The 19,654-nt window shown below is 48.9% G+C and overlaps 2 protein-coding genes across 2 annotated transcripts in view; one reads left to right on the forward strand and one right to left on the reverse strand.

The window, feature by feature from the left end:
- Positions 1–1,659, reverse strand: part of CAPS2 (calcyphosine 2) — a 120,703-nt gene extending 119,044 nt beyond the window's left edge. The window contains exon 1 of the mRNA XM_065413081.1: positions 1,431–1,659. Within this exon, the coding sequence (XP_065269153.1) occupies positions 1,431–1,587 (157 nt within the window). The 5' untranslated portion in view covers positions 1,588–1,659. The remainder of the gene's footprint in view (positions 1–1,430) is intronic.
- Positions 1,660–3,280: 1,621 nt separating this feature from the next.
- LOC135895484 (glioma pathogenesis-related protein 1-like) overlaps positions 3,281–19,654 on the forward strand; it is a 48,803-nt gene continuing 32,429 nt past the window's right edge. The window contains exons 1-3 of the mRNA XM_065423595.1: positions 3,281–3,457; positions 9,024–9,269; positions 16,611–16,714. Coding sequence (XP_065279667.1) covers positions 3,281–3,457; positions 9,024–9,269; positions 16,611–16,714 — 527 coding nt within the window. The remainder of the gene's footprint in view (positions 3,458–9,023; positions 9,270–16,610; positions 16,715–19,654) is intronic.

The raw sequence follows: 19,654 nt of genomic DNA on the forward strand, positions 1-19,654 counted from the left end.
CGACTTCATTCTGTTGACTGCAAATAGTTATGTTTATTTTATGCACCAGAACACTGGGTGAGTGTAGGAAGTTAGATAGTTTGACTTATCCCAAATTGATTGTCACAAGACTCTCTTCAAGCTAGCCTCTGATGTGTAGCTCTGTAAACAACATGAAAACACAAAGCAATTCCAACTATTGGCCACAGATAAGTTTACAAAGAGGGAGGCAAAGGCTAAGGCCTAGTCTACACTATAGGGTTGCGTTGACATAAGCTGCCTTACATCACCTAGCTGTGGAAGTGTCTTCACTTAAATTTGACTCCAGCTGACATAAGTGCCTTGCTACACCAATTTAGTAATAGCACCTCCCCAAGCAGCCTAGAATCAGGGTCAATGTAATTAGGTCAACACAGCATCAGTGTAACAGAGTTGCTTACATCAACTACTAGGTGCTTTCAGGAGCCACCCCACAATGCCCACACTGGCAATAAAATTGATACAAGCACTCCTGGTGGTGTTGAGGACTCACACCACCAACACAAGGAGCCAAGCCTGCACACACAGGAGCGATCTAATAACTGTGGTGGCTGTATACTGTCATAGAAATTTCTGTCCGTTCCAGCTGAGGAATAAGGAGAGATGGACAGAGCTAATCAAGCAAGGAGCCCCGGGAGGGGCGATCCATTTATTTCAATTGGGTTCAAGCTCATAAGTCAGCAAGAACAAACAAAACACTTAAGCAACTGCATATAATGCTTTGGTGTATCATAATCTATTGCTCTATGATTGGCCAAAATTTGCCATCATTACCATACATAATTAGCAAGCTACATGTATCTGCCCCTCCTATGACCCCTTATTGTTCATCTATTTGCCCCCTCCTCCTTACATATTTTGCAAACTAAGCGGTTAGCTATCTACAGGACGCAGGCACAGAAAGGTCCATTGTCTCCAGGTTTGGAGTTTGGCTACATTTCCTCGTGAAGGAACTTGCTCGCTACCTATAGCTGACCCTGCATTTTGTCCTTCTTCTTTCTCCCATGTGTACATGACAAATTTGCCCCCTGGCAGTTAAGTAGAATAATTTTATATCAATACCAACATAAATTAGATCAACAAAATTTTGTTGGGTAGACATGGCCTAAACAGGTTGTGGCTTCACCCCCGTCCACAGACCCTCCTGACGGGGGAGGGGAGGCAGAGAGACCAGGGTCACAAACTGCGCCATCTCTCACACCCACAAGCTTACCCACCAAGGGGGGGGGGGGGGGAGTAGTATAAGAGAAGTCGCAGCCTATTACCCTTTCTCCCACCACCCCTCCTCCAACTAGGGGAACAAGTGCGGGGGAGCGGGGAACCAGACTGTTACCCAAAGCCGGCCCACCGGCACCACTAGTCTCCCCCGCTGCCGGGACAGAAGGGAGGATTGGGCGGCGGCTCCTCTGTACCTGTGGGGGTCGTATCGTAGCGACCGGGGCCAGCCTTGCCCCCCCGCAAGGCCCTCCCTGCTCCTCCTCCGCCCCCGAACAGCCTGGGCACCGCCACGAAGAGGCAGAGCAGCAGCACGACAGAGACCATGCCCTGCTGCAGCGCAGAGACCGCCATGGCTTTGCCGAGCGCGCCCGGAACCCGGTGCGAAGCCCTGTCCTGCTGCCGCTTCAGGAGGAAGAAGGAGTCGGACCTGCTGAGGAGCTGCCAGGGAGCCCGGGATGAGAGGCGGCTCCAGCCGTGCTTCGGCTCCTCCTCCCCTGTCGGTATCGCCCCCTGCGGGCTCCAGCCTCTCCACGGGTAGCAGCGGGATCGGTCCTGCAGTCGTAGACTGTCCCCAACCCCTGTCATGGGATAATAGAGACAGGGAGTCCCGCTCCCTCATTGCAAAACAGACAAAATATACACAGCCCCAAACCACCTCTGCACAGAGCCAATTAGTGCCTTACAGTCCTCCTGATACACCCACCACAGGAACACCACGTGGTGCAGTACGGTCCTGTTACACCCACCACTGAAACACCACTATAGGAGCCATTTAATGCCACAGTCAGGTCACACAGAAACACCACAATACTCAGTCTTTCAGTGCAGTACAATTATAGTAAACACACATTCTTTAATTAAAAATAAAAATTAAGACATTATAAATACGCTTCATTCACAAAAACCAAGATTTAGTAACGTCAAATGCCTTTCCCCGTGAGTGTTTTAGATTGAGATAGATGAAGTCTTTAATAAATAAAATAAAATAATAATTAATTATTATTTATTGGACTATTGTAGCTGAATAGATGAGAAATTTCATTACGTAATGGGAAATATCATTTACAATTTCAAAATAATTCCTTTCTCTCTCTACACACACTCTCTCTCTTACTTTTAATTCAGCATATATCTTTCTTATTACTCAATAGTGAAAAATGTAATTAGGCAAGAACTCGAACAGTTCAGGTAGTTAGAAAGAATGGGGATGGAAAACCTCTGCGCTATAACAAGTGGGAATACCGGAATGGACTTGACACATTTCTGGAGGCTATGAAATGCTTCCAGACTGCACCTGTTTCAAACATTTTCCAAGAAAGATCTCCAGCGTCTAAGCCCTCTCTGATTTTAAAGCCACCAACAAATTTAACTCCTCATCCTGACATCTGTTTGTCAGGAGCTTGTTTTTACCAATTTGCAGGAGGTACCTATGCATTCCACGGAGGCAAAGTATAGTCTCATTCATACGTCTACAGACTTGGTGGCAACCAGGGGCTGACAAATGCACAGGGGAAAGGGCTCTTTGCTGCCGCAAAGATTGGCAATGCTGCTTCGGGGCAGTTAATGACAGTTTTGAGGAGGGGATGGTTTTCAGGGAGAGGAGTAGAGTTAGTGATGCTATTATGTGTGAGTTCCAGGAAATTAGCAGGTGTCGGAGTGCTGTAGCTAGATGCCAATGGGCAGGAAGGGGGGCTATGTTAGTGCAGATGACTCTTTTTGAAGGGGATACAGAAAACGCTGCTGGGGAGGAATCCGGATGCGGAGTAAAGTCTATACTTGGACGAGTGGCGGGGATGACTTAGAGGGAGACTGTCAGTGCATGGATGTTGTGAGGGGGCACAGTCAGTGCTGTGTGTTGGACGGGTCCCCGCAGGGGCTCAGTCCGAGCGGGGGGTCGGGCTCGCCTCGGGGCGGGAGATTCTCTCTGTGACCGTTGCAGCCACAGCGCGAGCGCGCCCGGGGAGCCGTTTGAGAAGTTGACTGGGGCCGCGCCGGGTAGAGGCCGCCTGTGACTGCAGCCTCGCTCAGACCGGCCGGCGGCGCCATGCGGCTCTGGCTGCTGGCTGTGCTGGGGCTGGGAGTGCTGGCGGATGTGTGCCGCGCACAGCGCAGGCCGGTCCTGCCGATCATCACCAACAAGACGTTCATCAACGCGTGCGTCCGGGAGCACAACAAGCACCGCACCGCGGTCCGGCCCGCTGCCGCCAACATGCTCTACATGGTAGGGAGGGGCCGCTTGGAGGCGGGGGGCACGAAGGGAAGGAGCAGCTGGGCTGCTTGTCTCTTGGGACACAAGAGGAGGACTGGTTGGAGGGGGCGCTGTCCCACGGGGGACGATGGAGGAGGGGCTCATTGGAGGGATGAAAGATCAAGGCTGGAAGCAACCTAAGAGCCAGAAATGAAAAATAAAAATATTAATGAATAATTGACACTGAAATGGCTGGTGGTGCGAAAAGCACGTTATAAAGGGAATGATGAAGAATAATTGTTCCTATTTTACAGATTAGACAAAAAGGCCTCAGCTACAATGTAAATCCAGCAGGCGGGGAGCTATTTACACTACCATTAAATACAGATCAACTGGTGCTGTGGACAGGACCAAAGCGTGTTTTAACCTTTCCACCACATAAAGCTTCAGCCTTGAGCTTTGAAGAGTTGCTGCCCAGTTCAGGAACACTATTCAACGCTCTCACTGCAAGAGTAAACCACGCCGTACCAGGGGCTACCCGCTTCTAACTGGGTTCCCCCGAGCCCTGGTGGATTTGCAGTGTACAAAGGACCTTTCTTGTTTAGAAGGGGATATTGAAAAGGGGCCAGGCCGTTGCAATTCTCCTTTACTGCAGTGGAAGCTGCAGCCTCACCTCAGGATCAGTCCTACACATTGCATTCATCAGGGTTGAGTGTGAGGGAGTGATTAATTTATAGTTATATTTAATTATTTAAATATCTTATTTAATGGCAGCCAAGGAAACTTGATAAGAGATCTTAAAAGAGGGAAATTCAAGCTACCCCTGGGACTGGGAGGTGCCACCCACCCACCCACCCACACACACCCACACACCCCTTGTCTGGTGACAAATGTTTAGGGATCATAGTGTGCATTAATAACAGGAGTACTACTGTAGCCATGTTGCTCCCAGCATATTAGAGAGACAAGGTGGGTGAGATAATATCTTTTATTGGACCAACTTCTGGTGAGAGAGACAAGCTTTCGAGGGGAGCTTACACAGAGCTTCTTCTTCAGGTCTGGGAAAGGTACTCCCAGCATCACAGGTAAGTACAAGGTGGAACAGATTATTTAGCATAAGTAGTTAACACAAATTTCAAGGGACTATTCAAAGTGAAGTGGCCAGTTAACACTAGGTCAAATGACAAAGGATGAATGTAAACAAACAACACAAGCATGTAGGGACAAAATTAGAAAGGCCAAAGCACAAAACAAGATTAAACTAGCTAGAAAACATTCTACAAATACATTCAATCAGAAGACCAAGGACAGGGTAGGACCTGTGTTCTGTGAAGGGGGAAAGACAATAACAAAAAATGTGGAAATGTCAGATTTAAGCAAAAAATTTAGTAGTGATTGGATGTCTAACATAGTGAACGCCAGTGAAAAGGAGGTAGCATCTCAGGCTAAAATAGGGAAAGAACAAGTTAAAGATTAAGATTATTTAGATAAGTTAGATGTCTAGTCAGCAGGGCTTGATGAAATACATCCTAGAATACTGAAGGAGCTGACTGAGTAGATATAACTGCTAATGGCTTGGGATCTTTAAAAACTCATGGAAAACGGGCTAAGTTCCCTGTAAGCAGGGCCGTCCCTACCCATACGCAAAGTACGCAGCTGCATAGGGCACCAGGAAATTTGAGGCACCAAATTTCCTGGTGCTCTGCGCAGCGGCGTGCTGCTCCAGCCCCTGCCCCGCCTCTTTCCCATTGCCCCCGCCCCAGCTCTGCCTCTTCCAACCCCTGCTGTGCCCCAGCCCCGCCCCCACTCCACCCCTTCCCCAAAGCCCCCACCCTGCTCCGCCCCTGCTCCTCCCCAGACCAACTCCCAGGCGTGGCCCCACTCCTGGCCCTGACCATGGCCCCCGGATCCTAGGGGCAGGGTGTGGACTGGTAAGAGGGGGCACAAGCAAAAAAGTTAGGGGACCCCTGGCCTGGGGTGACCATACATCCCGTTTTGGCCCCAGATGTCCCAACTTCTTTGGCAAAACCGGTAATCAGTTGGCAAAAGCAAACGGGACAAATGCCCAGTTTTGCCAAAAAGAGGCTTGGGCCAGCCCTGTGCAAGGGAGGAGGGTGGCTTGGGCGGGTGGCTCAGGCCAGCTCCACATAGGGGCAGGGGAAAGGGGTTTGGGCTAGCGCCGTGCCGCATGGGGAAATGGCAGCCGCCTCAGGTCAGCTGTGTGCCACATGGCGGGGCCCCTCAGGACAGCTCCACATCACGTGGGGGAAGGGGAGCCCCTCGGCCAGCTCTGCGCAGGGCTTGGGTGAGCGGCTCCACACAAGGGGCGAATATGCTTACCCTACCACAGGCTCCATCTTCCAGCCTGGCCACAGGGTGGAGTTTCAGGGGGAAGAAGAGGAACAGGGCAGTGGGGCACCAGTTAGAGAGGAGGAGCAAGGGCCTGGTTCTGGTGCTCCTGCAGGGCCCCCAAATTGGCCGGGGCCCCCGGGCACAGGGCCTGTTGGCCCATGTGATAATGTGCCACTGGCTGGAGGATTTTATGTGTATTTACCTGTTTCCATAGGCTGTGTTTCAGAAAATGTGTTTTTTAAGAAGTAATACACACAGAACTGAAACTATAGTATTTATACAATTTGACATTTGCTTGATTGATATGTAAACACTAAAACTCCCAAATAAACTATTTGACAAAAAAAACAACCAAAAAAAAAACAAAAAAAAACCCAGTTATGTGTGTAAAGTAATGTAAACGATTTCAGTCACTTCTTACTTAAAGATAAAAATGCATTTTTAAAATTTTATGCAGTGATTATTAAGTGATCTTGAAAACTAAGGCCATGTCTACACCCATGCTGCACTTAGTACATTGCTTATGCGTATGCATACTTGGCTCCTTCTGTCGGCTATGTGCATACTCACCAGGAGTGCTAGTGTTGATGTAGTGTGGTGCATCATGGGTAGGTATCTCACTGTGCAACTTGCCACCACTGGGATACTCAGGATCTCTTTTAATGTCAACAACATCAGGCGCCCAGGCACACAGGTGAGTGTTGTCTGCTACCAAGTAACCCAGGGAAGAAAGGGGTGGGGGTTTACACACACTTACAGAAGGTTCCTTCCCCTGCATTGGGCCCACCCATGCTTGCCTGGTGGGACTGGCTGGACTGCAGGGGAGTCAAAAACAGATCCTGGCTCACTGCATCTGGTTCCCCTGGTTGCCTGTCTTCCATACACCTCCTCCTTCCTGTTCACGGCAGGGGCCTGTGACTCGGGCTCTTTGGAGGTATCAGTGCTGTTGGGGCGGTGGTGGGGTCTCTGCCAAGTAGGGCATGCATCTCTTTGTAAAAGCAGGCAGGTTTGCAGTCTGATTGTTGGCCTCCCTAGCCTTCTGGTATGCCTACCAAAGTTCCTTGGCTTTCATGCAGCATTGCTGGTCCCTGTTGTAGCCCCTGTCCTGAATCCCCAAGCAATATGCTCATAGATATCTACCATTCTATGGCTGGAGATCCAATACCTCCTGTCTGCGCATCTGGAGCATGTAGCTGGCATGGTCAGCTGGGCAGTTGAATTCAACAGTGGAGAGCTGCTAGGTGTGCTCACCAAGCCAGGCAATCAGGAAAAGGAATTTCAAAAATTAACAGGGCTTTAAAGGGGGGGAGGGAGCTTCCAGTCTCTGTGACCTTTGGCAGTGGAGTTCACAGTGGTGACCAGAGCAGTCAGCACTGGGCATTGTGGAACAGCTGCTGGAGGACACTAATGGTCGACTTAAGTAATGCAGTATCTACACTCACACTGCATTGACCTAAGTACATGGCTCTATATCACTTGGGAACGTGGCATTATTAAGTCGGCGTCAGTGGCGTAGCCAGCTTCTAAGACGAGGGGGAGCAAATATAAAAAAGGCTCCCCCCCTCCGGCTGCCCTGCCCCTCCCCCCCATGGCTCCTCCGGCCCTGCTGTGCCACCTCCGTGGGCCTCCCCCTTGCTCCTCCGGCCACGCGCCCCCCGCTCCTCCGGCCGTGCCCACCCCGCTCCTCCGGCCGTGCCTGCTGCCCCCCCATGGCTGCCGGCCACGCTGCGGGCCGCCAGCCTGCGCCCCCCCTCGCTCCTCCGGCCGCGGCTGCCGGGCCGTGCTGCGGGCCGCATGCCGCGCCTCCCCGCCCCCCCTGGCCGCAGCTGCCGGGCCGTGCTGCAGGCCGCATGCCGCACCCCCCACCCCGCTCCTCCGGCTGCCACTGCTGGGCCATGCTGCAGGCCGCATGCCACGCCTCCCCCCTGCTCCTCCGGCCGCTTTCGGAAAGGCGGGGGAAGCGGCTGCTTCCCCTGCACCCCACTAGCTACGCTACTGGTCGGCGTAATGGGGCTCTTATGTTGGTGGGAGCTAAATTTAAGTGTAGAGACATGCACAACTAGGTCAACATAAGCTGCATATAGACCAGACCTAAGGTTTCTACAGCAACACAAGATAAAAAAAGAAAATGTTGCAGTGAGTCATAGAAGGTGATTCATTCTATAACACAACAACTGTCTTTTGTTCTACATCTGCAGAAGTGTTAACTGCCCACTTCACTTTGAATGGTCTCTTACAACAATCTGTTCTTCTTTGTATTTAGCTGACACACTCTGGATATGTCTACTTAGCAACTGACACTTGTGGCTGGCCCGTGCCAGCCAGCTCAGGCTCACAGGTAGGGTGACCAGACATCCCGATTTTATCGGGACTGTCCCGATATTTCCTTGTTTGTCCCGCGTCCCGACTGATGTGCGGTCGGGACACTGGACAAACAAGCAAATACTCCGAAGCCCGGAAGTGCTCGTGCCCCCCTCCCCCCTCCCCGACTCCGCCCCCTCCTCCCCCCATTGGCTCCCTCCCCGATTCCCCGCCTCTTCCCCAGGCTCGCCCTTCCTCCTCCCTCCGCAAGCTCTGGAGGGAGGCCCCGGAGACGCAGGGGAAGCGCAGGGCCAGGGTGAGTGAGAGTCCGGCCTGGCCCCGAGCAGGCAGGACTCAGTCGGGCGGTAGGGAGAGTAGGGGGGCAGCCCGCGGGGCCAGGCGGCGGCTGTTCTCCCCCCCGGGCAGCGGGACTCGGGAGCAGCCACTGCTGCAGCTCCCACTGCCACGGGGGGAGGAAGCGGCCGATGGCCAAGCTCGGCGGCTGCGGCTCTGGCGCCCCCGAACCCCCCGAGCCCAGGCCTGCTGCAGGGACCCAGCAGCGCGCACGCTGCGCCCAGCCCCTGGCCAGTCGCGTCTGGGCTGCTGCCCAGCTGGTGCTATCCCGCGGCGTCCCCGGAGTGGGGGCAGCAGGCCCCAGCCCCCCGTCCCGCTCGGGTCCCGCAGGGGAATGAACGGGGCTGGGCTGCCGATGAGTAAGTCAGTTTACATTTCTATACAGCTATCCTCAAGTTTAAAGACAGGATTTTGGAGTGCTTGACTGGATGACAGAAGGGGAACAAAATATTTGAATTGTATAGTTTTACAGAATTTACAGACAATTTTAGTCAAATTCAATATATAGCTATTCATTTTCTACTTTAATTTGTCTGATGGATACAAATGCCTTAACTCTATGCATAGCTTCTTCAACTTTACTGTTTTGCAGACTTGGGATGCAGCTTTAGCACGGACTGCCAGGGCATGGGCAAAAAAATGCCTTTTTAAACATAGTCCATATTTAACGGAAAAATTTATGTCCCATCCTCATTATGTGCATGTTGGAGAAAATATCTGGACTGGACCTTATGGGTTATTCGGTGTCACTGAAGCCATCAAATTATGGACCGATGAAGTCCAGCACTACAATCTTCAGACTAACAAGTGTACTAAAACATGTGGTCATTATACTCAGGTAACAATTTTAATTGCTAAAACAGTTTACACAGCTCAAAGCATAATCCTAAAAATAAGAATTGGTGGAGACAATAAATAATTACCAGTTAGTGGAAAATAGCTGTTATAATGAGTGACCCATACCCCACTTTCTTTCAGTGTTCCATTTAGATACTTGTACAGCCCCCATCATCATACTGTCTGCTAACTCTTAAGATACAGTTTGAAAACCATCACCCTGGGTTACACAACTACTGTGAAAAACTTCCTAGCTAATACTGCGATTATGTTAACTTTTGTAAACAGAAATCTTCTCTAACTTGGCGTTCAATCTAGCCAAAGCACCTCGCTCCTCTTTTCTAAGTTTTTCAAACTTATAAGAAATAAAGAAAATTCTGTAGGGGAAAATGGGGAGTGTGACAGGGCTCCACTCACCATGCTGATGACTCCTGCTGTCCATCTTGGGGATTAGCTCCGTAGGTCGGTATGCCCACTACCGGTGGTGCCATGTCCACCATCACTTCTGCTCCCAGACCCACGTCACTCCAAGGACCGCGGCATCTTCTTCATGACACAGCCCTCTGGCTGTATTATGCTCTATGCTCCCCCCTTTCAGGGGCCAGTACCGCAATCCTACTGTCCCAGCACTTCCCCAGTTGCAACGGGGGAGGGTATGGGGACCTGGGCCCACCCATTACTCCGTGTCCCGGCACAGGGACCCTTTAGATGGCAGCCACGTGCTGCATCCCCTCCAACTCATCAGTACCTTTCCCTGGACCACTTTCCTGTGGCCCCAGCACCCTCTTTGCCCTTGCCTCAGGGCCTCAGCCTGCAAAGCCCAGCTGCCAGCCAGAAGCTCTCTCTAGCTCTCCTGGTCCCTGCTAGCAGCACTGCTTTGTCTAGGGTGCTAGCTTCTTTCTGCCTGACTAGGAGCCTGATTTTCCCTCCTTGAGCTCCAGGCAGCTACTGAATCCGCTCTGCCCTGCAGTCTTCTTATATGTGCCTGCCAAGCCCTGATTGGCTGCTCCTCGCAGCCCCTCTCCTACTGGCTGCTTTTCTCTCAGCCTCCCTAGGGCTCTATTAACCCCTTACAGGCCCGTGTGGGGCAGACGCCCCATCACAGGGGGGAAGAAAAGAGATAACTTGTTATTTGACAGAAATATAACTCTGTTTTATTTGTATCGAAAAGGTAAATAAGCTTTATTAAAATTTTAAATGATTGTGAATCCACATGAACTTTGAAACAGAATTGTTTTCCAGTATTGCAAATGTAGTCACATTTTACCTCTCTGAAGCAGTAGTTCATTTTGTCAGGCTCAAATTGTTAGCTAACAGCCAATAGAAGTGGATATTTAAAAAAAGACTTCATCCTTTATTTTAATTATGAAACACCAGATTGTGAGTTATGCTTATATGTTGATCATGCAGTGAAACCTATTAACAGACACCAGAGTGACTGACAGTTCATCAAGTGACTTCTGCACTTATGGGACCAAGGCAGCTCTATTGTGAGCTTCCAGAAACTTTTACAGAGAAGTGTCAGTGGGGGCCACTTCCCTTCCCTCATGTAGAGTTCTGAGGTTATAAAAGGGGGAGTTAGTCCCAACTGCCTGTTTCTTCTAATTGCCAAGGGTGCCAGATCATCTAATTGCCAGATCACACTCAATATCCTCAGTGCTTACTTTGGTTCCATTGTCCTTTTAAGATCCTGCAACAGGTTAATCCATTCACTTTTGAACTCCAGGTGCCCTGCTCTCTGAAGATTAATCTGGTGATTCACGTATCACTTTTGAAACCCTACACAGAAACCCTTTCCCTCACAGGACCCAGCCGCCTCATCCATCAGTACAGGTACAGGGCCACAAGAATTATTTATTTAATGAGATCCTGGACTCTAAACGTAAACATGTCAGACTCTGGTATCTTGTTGACTGGGAGGGGTGCGGTCCTGAGGAGCACACTTCAGAGTCTGTAGAAAATGTACATGCTACCACACCTGTGTGGGTGTTCCACAGGAATCATCCTGAAAAGCCTGGTTTCATATCACCCTGAGAGTGTCACTTGGGGAGGTGGTGATGTCATCAGAGACCACAGGGCTCTTAGGAGCTTGTACGTTCCAGCCTGCCGTCCAGTGACCTACTAACAGTTTCCAGAATTGAAGCTGAACCCCAACAGAGGTTTACAGTCCTGGAATCTAATTGGCTGATTGGTTCACAGCTTCTATATAAATCCAGCTCAGGAACAGGAAGTTGTCCTTGCAACTAGAATCTCCCTGCTTAGGACTGCTTCCACTGTAATACCTGTTCTTGCTACTTGCCACTGATCTCCTGGTAACCTGACCCTGCCTGCCTCCTGACACCTGGCTCTCAGTTTTGCCCTTTGGCTTGCCTTGAACTCTGTCCTTCTGGTATCTGACCTGGCCTGACTCCTGACTCCCAACTCCTGCTCTGACCACTAGATCAGACCACCCACGCTCTGGTCGTTACAGTCAAGGGAACCAAGGCCTCTTGTATGTGCCACAAATGGTACTGAAATCTGTGGACCTGAGTGGGTTGACAGAGTCTGGTGCTTATGTTCAAGCTTTGCAAAGAGCTGCTCAGTATCATGGCTCCATATCTGGATGGACTTGGAGGTCTGTGTTGGGGTTTCTCAGTGATCTGACTTTCATCCTAACTCTCCTGGGTCAGACCACAACTTGGGTTTTATCCTAGAACAGCAGGGGGAAAAGGGGTCAGGTCCCCCATATCCCAGTCAAATCTTACTCACAATCCTGGTCTTTCCCCCGTAGTTCACTCTGTCTCAGCTGCTACAGCGTCTGTCTTCTTGCAGCCAGTCTCTCATCCACTCTCCCCCTGCACTTGACTGCCAGAGCTTCCTTTTAAGCAGGTCCTCCACAGGAAGCATACCTGGCAGCTGCTGGGGGCAGGGCCTTCTTAGTCCAATACTGCTCCACCACTTCTTTTAACCTTAGTGTGGGGGCTGTAAGCCTCATCACAAGGACACAGAGCTTTCTCAGAAGCTGGTCAAGGACTCAAGGTGCATTTCTTTAACCTTGCCTATATATATATATATATATATATATCAATCAGTGTGTACATATTTATTTAAAAGAAAAAACACACTTACCAAAACACTCCACTCCACAATACTGGAGTTTAGTGACTGATTTAGTGATAGTCTTTGTCTTGGATCGGCGGAGATTGAGGTTGAAGAGCTTGCCGTCCATTCTGTATTAGATGTGAAGTACAGAAGGGAGCTTGTCAGCGATGAGAAGGAGGATGACAGCAAGGAAGAAAGAGGGGTTGGAGCGATGACATAGTCTTGTTTTACTCCTGTCTTGACTAGGAAGGGGTCCGTTTTGTATCCATTGTTGACGACCATCACAGACATGTTGTCATGGAGGAGTTGGAGGATGGCAACAAATTTTGGTGGGCATCCAAATTTAAGGAGAATTCTCTACATAGCCTCATGATTGATGGAGTCAAATGCTTTCTTGAAGTTGATGAAAACCATGTACAGAGGTTGATGTTGCTCACGGCACTTTTCCTGAAGTTGGCAGGCAGTGAAGATCGTGTCAGTGGTACCTCAGTGTGGTCTGAATCCTGCTCCCATAATTCAGATCAATAAGGAGACCCTGGAGAACATGGAACCCTTTTACCTCGGCAGCTATCTGTCACAGAAAGCTGACATTGACGAGAAAATTCGACACCGCCTTCAATGCGCCAATGCAGTTTTTGGACTCTTGAGAAAATGAGTCTTTGAAAATTGTGACCTCAAGAATCAAACCAAGCTTCTCATGTACCAGGCCATTGTTATCCGTGCTCTTTTGTACATGATCAAGGTTTTGGCACCGTACAGTAGACACCTCAAGGTTCTTGGACAATACCATCAACAATGCATCCGCAAGATCTTCTGAATCAAGTGGGATGACCAATGCACCAACATCAGTGTTTTGTCCCAAGCCAAAACCTCCAGCATTGAAGCTGTGATCATCTTCCACCAACTCTGTAGAGGTGGTCACATTCTTTGAATGCCAGAGAATCTACTCCCTAAGCAGATTCTCACAATGGAGTCATGGCCAACAGATGAGGAGTGGGCAAAAAAAGCACTTCAAAGACACCCTCAAAGTTAACATGAAGAAGTTCAATATTGACAAACTCATGGGAAACCCAAGCCCTCAACCGACCAAAATGGAAAAGGACCTTTTGGCAAGGATCCCAGTATTTTGAGATCCAACTGAGATAACAGAAAATGGAGAAATGGGAAAGGAGGAAAGAATGCACCACAGCCTAACTCAACAATCCAGATCTACCTCTTCCGTTGGGAAATGTCTGCCCCATCTATGGATCCCGGATTGGTCTCATTAGCCATCTGAAGATCCACCAGTAATAAGTAGCTATCATTTTATGGAAGACAATCATCCTTGAACTCCAAGGGATTGACCACTCCACAAACCGTTTCCCCCCTGAAGAGAGGACAAGAGAGGAAATGTAGTACATGTGACAGATGTTAGCCATGTTGCTTGATGCATTACTGGAAGATGTTCAAACACTACAGTGATAAGGTTGATACAAGAAAATATATAGAACAGAACAGAATACCTAATATCTGGTACTGGCTACTTCAATCAGTGCTGTTTCGTGTGTTGCTGAGCCCTGCCTTGGTGCTACAGACTCCTAAGAACTTTCATCCTGGGTCTTCACTGAGCCCTTCTTTGGATGTGAGGAGTAAACAAGCTTCACATTTGAGAGGGTGTCTGTACCCCAGCTTAGAATCCCCTGATCTTGGAGGTGGCAGATATTCTGTTTCTGGACCGTGAGAAGTGATGAATATTTTTACACTCACTTGAACTTAGGTAGTGACATTGGCCAATGGGAAAAAACAATAGGCTAGAACTTTTGGATTCACACTTAGGGGTAAAGACAAGTTACCCAGGCTTATTGGTCTGTAGGGTATATTCCTTGCCCCCGCACACCCCTCTGCAGGTGAGAATTGCCTGCTATAAAGCAGAGTTGGCTATATGACTTCCTCATCTCGGGATGCATTACCCTGTCATGTCATCTCTCAGGGAGCTGATTCAAGACAATGTCACTTTTCTGTGGATGCCAGAGATAGACCTCTTGATTATTTCCAATCAGAAATATTTCTTCTGCCTGTGGTGTCTGCCCATCAATCACATTGAGCTAAAAGCAGCACATGTGATGAGACACCCTCAAAAAACATCTATTTTTATCTTAATCTGTCTGTTCCAGTGAATGTACTCTGGTTTGCGTAGTAGGAGACCTCTATCAATAAAGCTGTATCCTACACTTTGGCCTTTCTACGGCACCAGGAGTTTTCACCAATTGCCAGACTGACATAACTATTTTTTCTCAGCTGTCAGGACATCCAAATCTATATCCAGACTTTCGCCCTCAAGAAAGTGTGCAGGTTCTTCTAGTCCTTGGAACTTCACACACACAAATAATATTTTACTTTGATCCAAAAGCAAAAGGTGGATAGCTTTCCATATGCCATATTCTATATGGAAAATGTGGTCTTATTTGCATCATCACCCTAAATGCTATCTAAAAAGGTGTCTGATTTCAGTTGCTTTCAGGTTACTAGCCTCTCTATTTCATCAAGATACATTAACATCCAGGGCGGTCGGCACCATAACTTGAATGTCCAAAGGTCCTTAAGTTATCCATCTGGAACCAACCTGGGGGACTGGATAGATCCACTTCTCCCTTTCCCTTCCTCTCTCCCCCTTCCCTCCTCTCCACTACTCTGCACAGACCTGATTGGCTGGAGGGAATGCCGTTCCAAAACAAGGCCACAGAATTAATTACAGACCACCTGGGAGGGTTTGAGACAGTGAGGCGATGGCTGGGGAGAAGCAGGACAGGGAACAAGCCTGGGAAGATTTAGAAAGAAAGAAAGAAAGAACATAAGCAGCAACTCTGAGCTGGGGCAGAGACGGAAACACCACCAGAGTGCAGGAGTGCAGAGCCTGAACTAGGAGCTGCTTGGAGTACAGCCAGCTGCTGCACTGGGGCTTGCAAAATAGGACTCTTACAGCTTGAAGCCAACAGGACTTCTGAGACCACACAGCAAGACCCACCCTCACAATGCATGCCAGCATCAAAGTGCACAAACAGGTTGGGGGGGAGGGGAGATTTTTATTGGTGCAGAGCAGACAGTCAGTATGTGTCTGTATGTGTCTAGCTGGCGGGATGTGTGTCAGTGTGCTGTATACTGTATCGGGGCAAAGGAGTCTGTAGCCCCTGCTACAGATACTGACCTGGGCCTGTTCTTGGCTTTGCCTGGGTTAAGTAAAAGGGCTGTCCTATTGTTAAATGTGGTTAACTCTGACCCGCTCAGAGGGAGGGTTGGTGTTTGTGCAGAGATGTGTGGTTGGGACCTGGGACCCCTCATCCAATCCTGGCATTCCCCTACACAACAAACCTAGCCACAAATTCCCTACACTATTAGGGGGATGAAATCAGGGATCAGTCCATCACAGCTCAAAGAGTGGCCAGGTGACTCAGACTATGAATCACAATTCTTATGACCTAGCATATGTTCAACTACTTGGAGATAGCAAAGTATACTCAACTAGATCTCAAGAAGGTTCCATAGCATTCCCTCACATTGTCGTCATCATAAAAATGTACAAGGATGTTAAGCAAAATTCTATACATGCATCAGGTAGCTCTTTTTGGCAGCTGAGGCTTCATTTAGGAGAGCGAGAGATGCTGTCACTTCTATTATACTCTTGACCTGGGATCCAGAGCTGATGCTTGTTTTGGCAGTTTTGCTGTCTTTGTCACCTAGAACTTCTCAACTTGCATTCCCAGTGGTTGTACTACTCGCTAAATTCCCATAAGTGGGAATGTGCAAAGGTCATTTGAAGAAGAAATGGTTATTTACCAGTAACGAGTTTTTGAAGATCAGCTTGTGTACATTTACACATCTCATCCACTTTCCTGGAGTCTTGGATTAAGAATTCCTAAAATTAGTGGAAGGAATTGAGGAGTAGTTGGGACCACTTCCCCCTTTTTACTGTGGGAACTCTACATAAGGGGAGGGGGAAACAGAAAGTGAGTGACCAACTGAGACTGCTGCGTAAAAGATTCTGGAAACTTCTGGTACACATTCCTTGATCCGACAAGTGCAAATGTGCAGAAGCTCATCCTGAAGAAATCCAGTAACTGGTAAGTAATTTTTATTTTTCTGGGTACTGTAACAGGTGGCTGTACAAAGCAAATAAATCAAAGAACTCTCATGAGAACTGAGATTCTCCTGCCTATTAGAATAGTTCACAGTGAGCACAGTTTAAGCTTTATTTCATAAAAGAAAAAAATCTTATTTCTTCTAGGTTGTTTGGGATAATTCTCATAAGGTGGGCTGTGCTGTTGTTTTTTGTCGTATAGCTGCGGGAATAAGAGATGCGGCACATTTTGTATGCAACTATGTACCAAGGTAAGCTATTTTAAAAACATTTTAAAATGAAGACAGTATTAATAATATTTATTCCTCTAAAAATAAATTGGAATCCATATACATCAGTAGTTTAGTGTGTGGAATCAGGGAAATGATTCATTACTCTGTTAATTCAGGCATCTAAAGACCCATGAACTCTGATTAATGATGCCTGGCAGAGGTTGGTTGGCCCTCTAAACTGGTCAAAGGACCAGCCTACCTATGACAGGTTCCACCAGGGAGAATGGGGTAGCTCAGGTTCACCTGAGAGTAGTTAACTGACTGGATGTAGTTAATTAGACAGGGAAGCACCTAGGCATGATAAAAGGTTAAGGACCTCAAAGGAGGAACTCCTGAGGAGAAAGGCAGTTTCCAGAAAGAGGATCCCTCCAACAGACTGGTGAGAAACTGCCTGAGAAGCAACACTCCAAAGAGGGAGAAGAAGAGTGAGAGGCTTGGGAAGCCTACAGAGGAGGAGACGTAGCTCAAGGAGTGGCCAGGGACAGAGAAGGATTGGTTGTGGCTGTTCGAAACAGAGAGCCTGAGCTGGAACCCAATGAAGTGGACTTTGAAGAAGGACTTTGAAGAAGAACGCTCTAAACCCAGAAGACCTAGGGCTGTTTAGCCACCACTAGAACCATGGAACTTCCAACTCCCCATTATCTTGAAGGGGACAGAGACTATTAAGAACTTATGCAGAGGGCTGGAAGACGAACACTTGAGTGTGATGGCATAAGGGGGATGGTGTCAGCTGGTGTAGCTTCCCATCTTGCCACAAAGGGGTGCTAAGGGCTAAAGGCCACATATAATACCACCTCTCAGTAGTTTTAATTTTGTGAGCTTTGTTAGTAAATCTTATACCTTCTAACAGAGGAGGGAACTTCTGCACTAGGAGAGGCCTTACATTACTCTCTGTGGATTAATTTCTAAATGCATGAACCAGATAATTGGTTCAAAGGTAGATGGGTGTTTCAGTGCCTGTAGCAAGACGGAGTGGCCTCCCTCTGAGACTGACAGGGAGGAACCATTCTCCGCTCTCTGGTGGGCAGAGCCAGGCCGGGCCTGTCCCTCATGCCAGAAGTGAAGGTGTGGAACAGGAAGTATAAGAGGAGGGGCTTCCAGCTCAGTTGAGCCAAAGCAGGAGCTTGCCACCTCTGCCTTGCTGCTGGCCCCTGCACCAGAGACTGAGCTGTACCAACCCCGCCCCTGGAGGAGGACTCTGAGGGAAGGAACTGCCATCTGCTAAGTACCCCAAGGAGCTGCTGGGACTGCTGGCTGCCAGGCACCCCGAGGAGTCTGAGAACCCACGAGCAACAGAGCCCTACAGACAGGGGTAGGAAGTAGCCCAGGGAAACCAGACATTAATCTTGTTGTGTTGCTGAAACCACAGTTTGTGTGTTTCGGTAGGATCCCCGCTGACTCAGTGGTGGGATTCTGCACCACTGTTAAGGTCCTGGGCTGGGATCTGGTGGAGTAGGGTGGACCCCTACCTCCTGCTGCCAACCCCACCCCTAAGGTGGCAGCCTACCCACCTTAGGCTGGATGCCCTGCATTTGCTTGATATCTGCCCCAGCCACGGAGCTGGGCCAGAGATCGCTACTGCACTGTCATATCCAGAGGGCTTGAGCCTGACTGTTTGCTTTCTGCTCCAGCCCAGGAGCTGGGTTGAAGACTGTCAGGGTTCCCTCCCCACTCTGAACTCTAGGGTACAGATGTGGGGACCCGCATGAAAGACCCCTTAAGCTTATTTCTACCAGCTTAGGTTAAAAACTTCCCCAAGGCACAAATTCTTCCTTGTCCTTGGACGGTATGCTGCCACCACCAAGTGAGTTAGACAAAGATTCAGGAAAAGGACCACTTGGAGTTCCTGTTTCCCCAAAATATCCCCCCAAGTCCCTTCAATCCCTTTCCTGGGGAGGCTGGAGAATAATATACCAACCAAATAGGTAAACAATGTGAGCACAGAACTTTATTATAAAGAAAAAGTAAAAGAAGCACCTCTATAAAATCAGGATGGAAGATAATTTTACAGGGTAGTAAGAGTTAAAACACAGAGGATTCCCCTCTAGGCAAAACTTTAAAGTTACAAAAAACAGGAATAAACCTCTCTCTTAGCATAGGGAAAATTCACAAGCTAAAACAAAAGATAACCTAACGCATTTCCTTGCTATTACTTACCATTTGTAATCTTGGATGCTTATTTCAGATATGGCTTTAGGAGATGTATTTTTCCTGCCCTGGTCCCTCTCTGTCCCAGAGAGAACAACAAAGAGAGCATAAAACAAAAACCTTCCCCCACAGATTTGAAAGTATCTTCTCCCCTTATTGGTCCTTTTTGTCAAGTGCCAACCAGGTTATTTGAGCTTCTTAACCCTTTACAGGTAAAGGAGGGATTTTATGCTACCCTTAGCTGTATGTTCATGACAAAGACTAATTGCCCTGCTCTGCCGCAATGGGCCAGGGCCCTAGACTCTTTGCTGACACTTACCCTGCTAAACGTGTCCATTGGCTATCAGTTACTAGATGGTGTAGCGAGGCGGAGTGGCCTCCTTCAGAGCAGGGCCATCCTTACCCATATGCAAAGTACCCATATGCAAAGTAGGGCACCAGAAAATTTGGGGCAGGGACAGCAGCAGCTGCACAGGTGGAGCAGGGGAAGGAGGGGCATCCCTGCTCCGGAGGAGTCATCTGGCTCAGAGGGCTGGTTGTCCAACTGCCCCCTGCAGCTCGGGTCTTCCTCCCAGCCCCCCCTCCAGCACTGCTGCTTGTCTGCCCAGCTGGCTCTGGCAGGTCGGGTGGGAATCCAAACCCTGCGCACAGCGCCCTCTTCAGTTCTGGGTTTACAATGGCGTCAGTGGTGCTATGGAGCCGAACCCATGCTCAGAAGAGCAAAAAGCCCGGCCTGCTCTGCTTGTACTGTTCCCTAAGACCCCGCCAGCC

The sequence above is a fragment of the Emys orbicularis genome, chromosome 1, assembly GCF_028017835.1.
Source record: "Emys orbicularis isolate rEmyOrb1 chromosome 1, rEmyOrb1.hap1, whole genome shotgun sequence".
In the NCBI taxonomy this organism is placed as follows: domain Eukaryota; kingdom Metazoa; phylum Chordata; order Testudines; family Emydidae; genus Emys; species Emys orbicularis.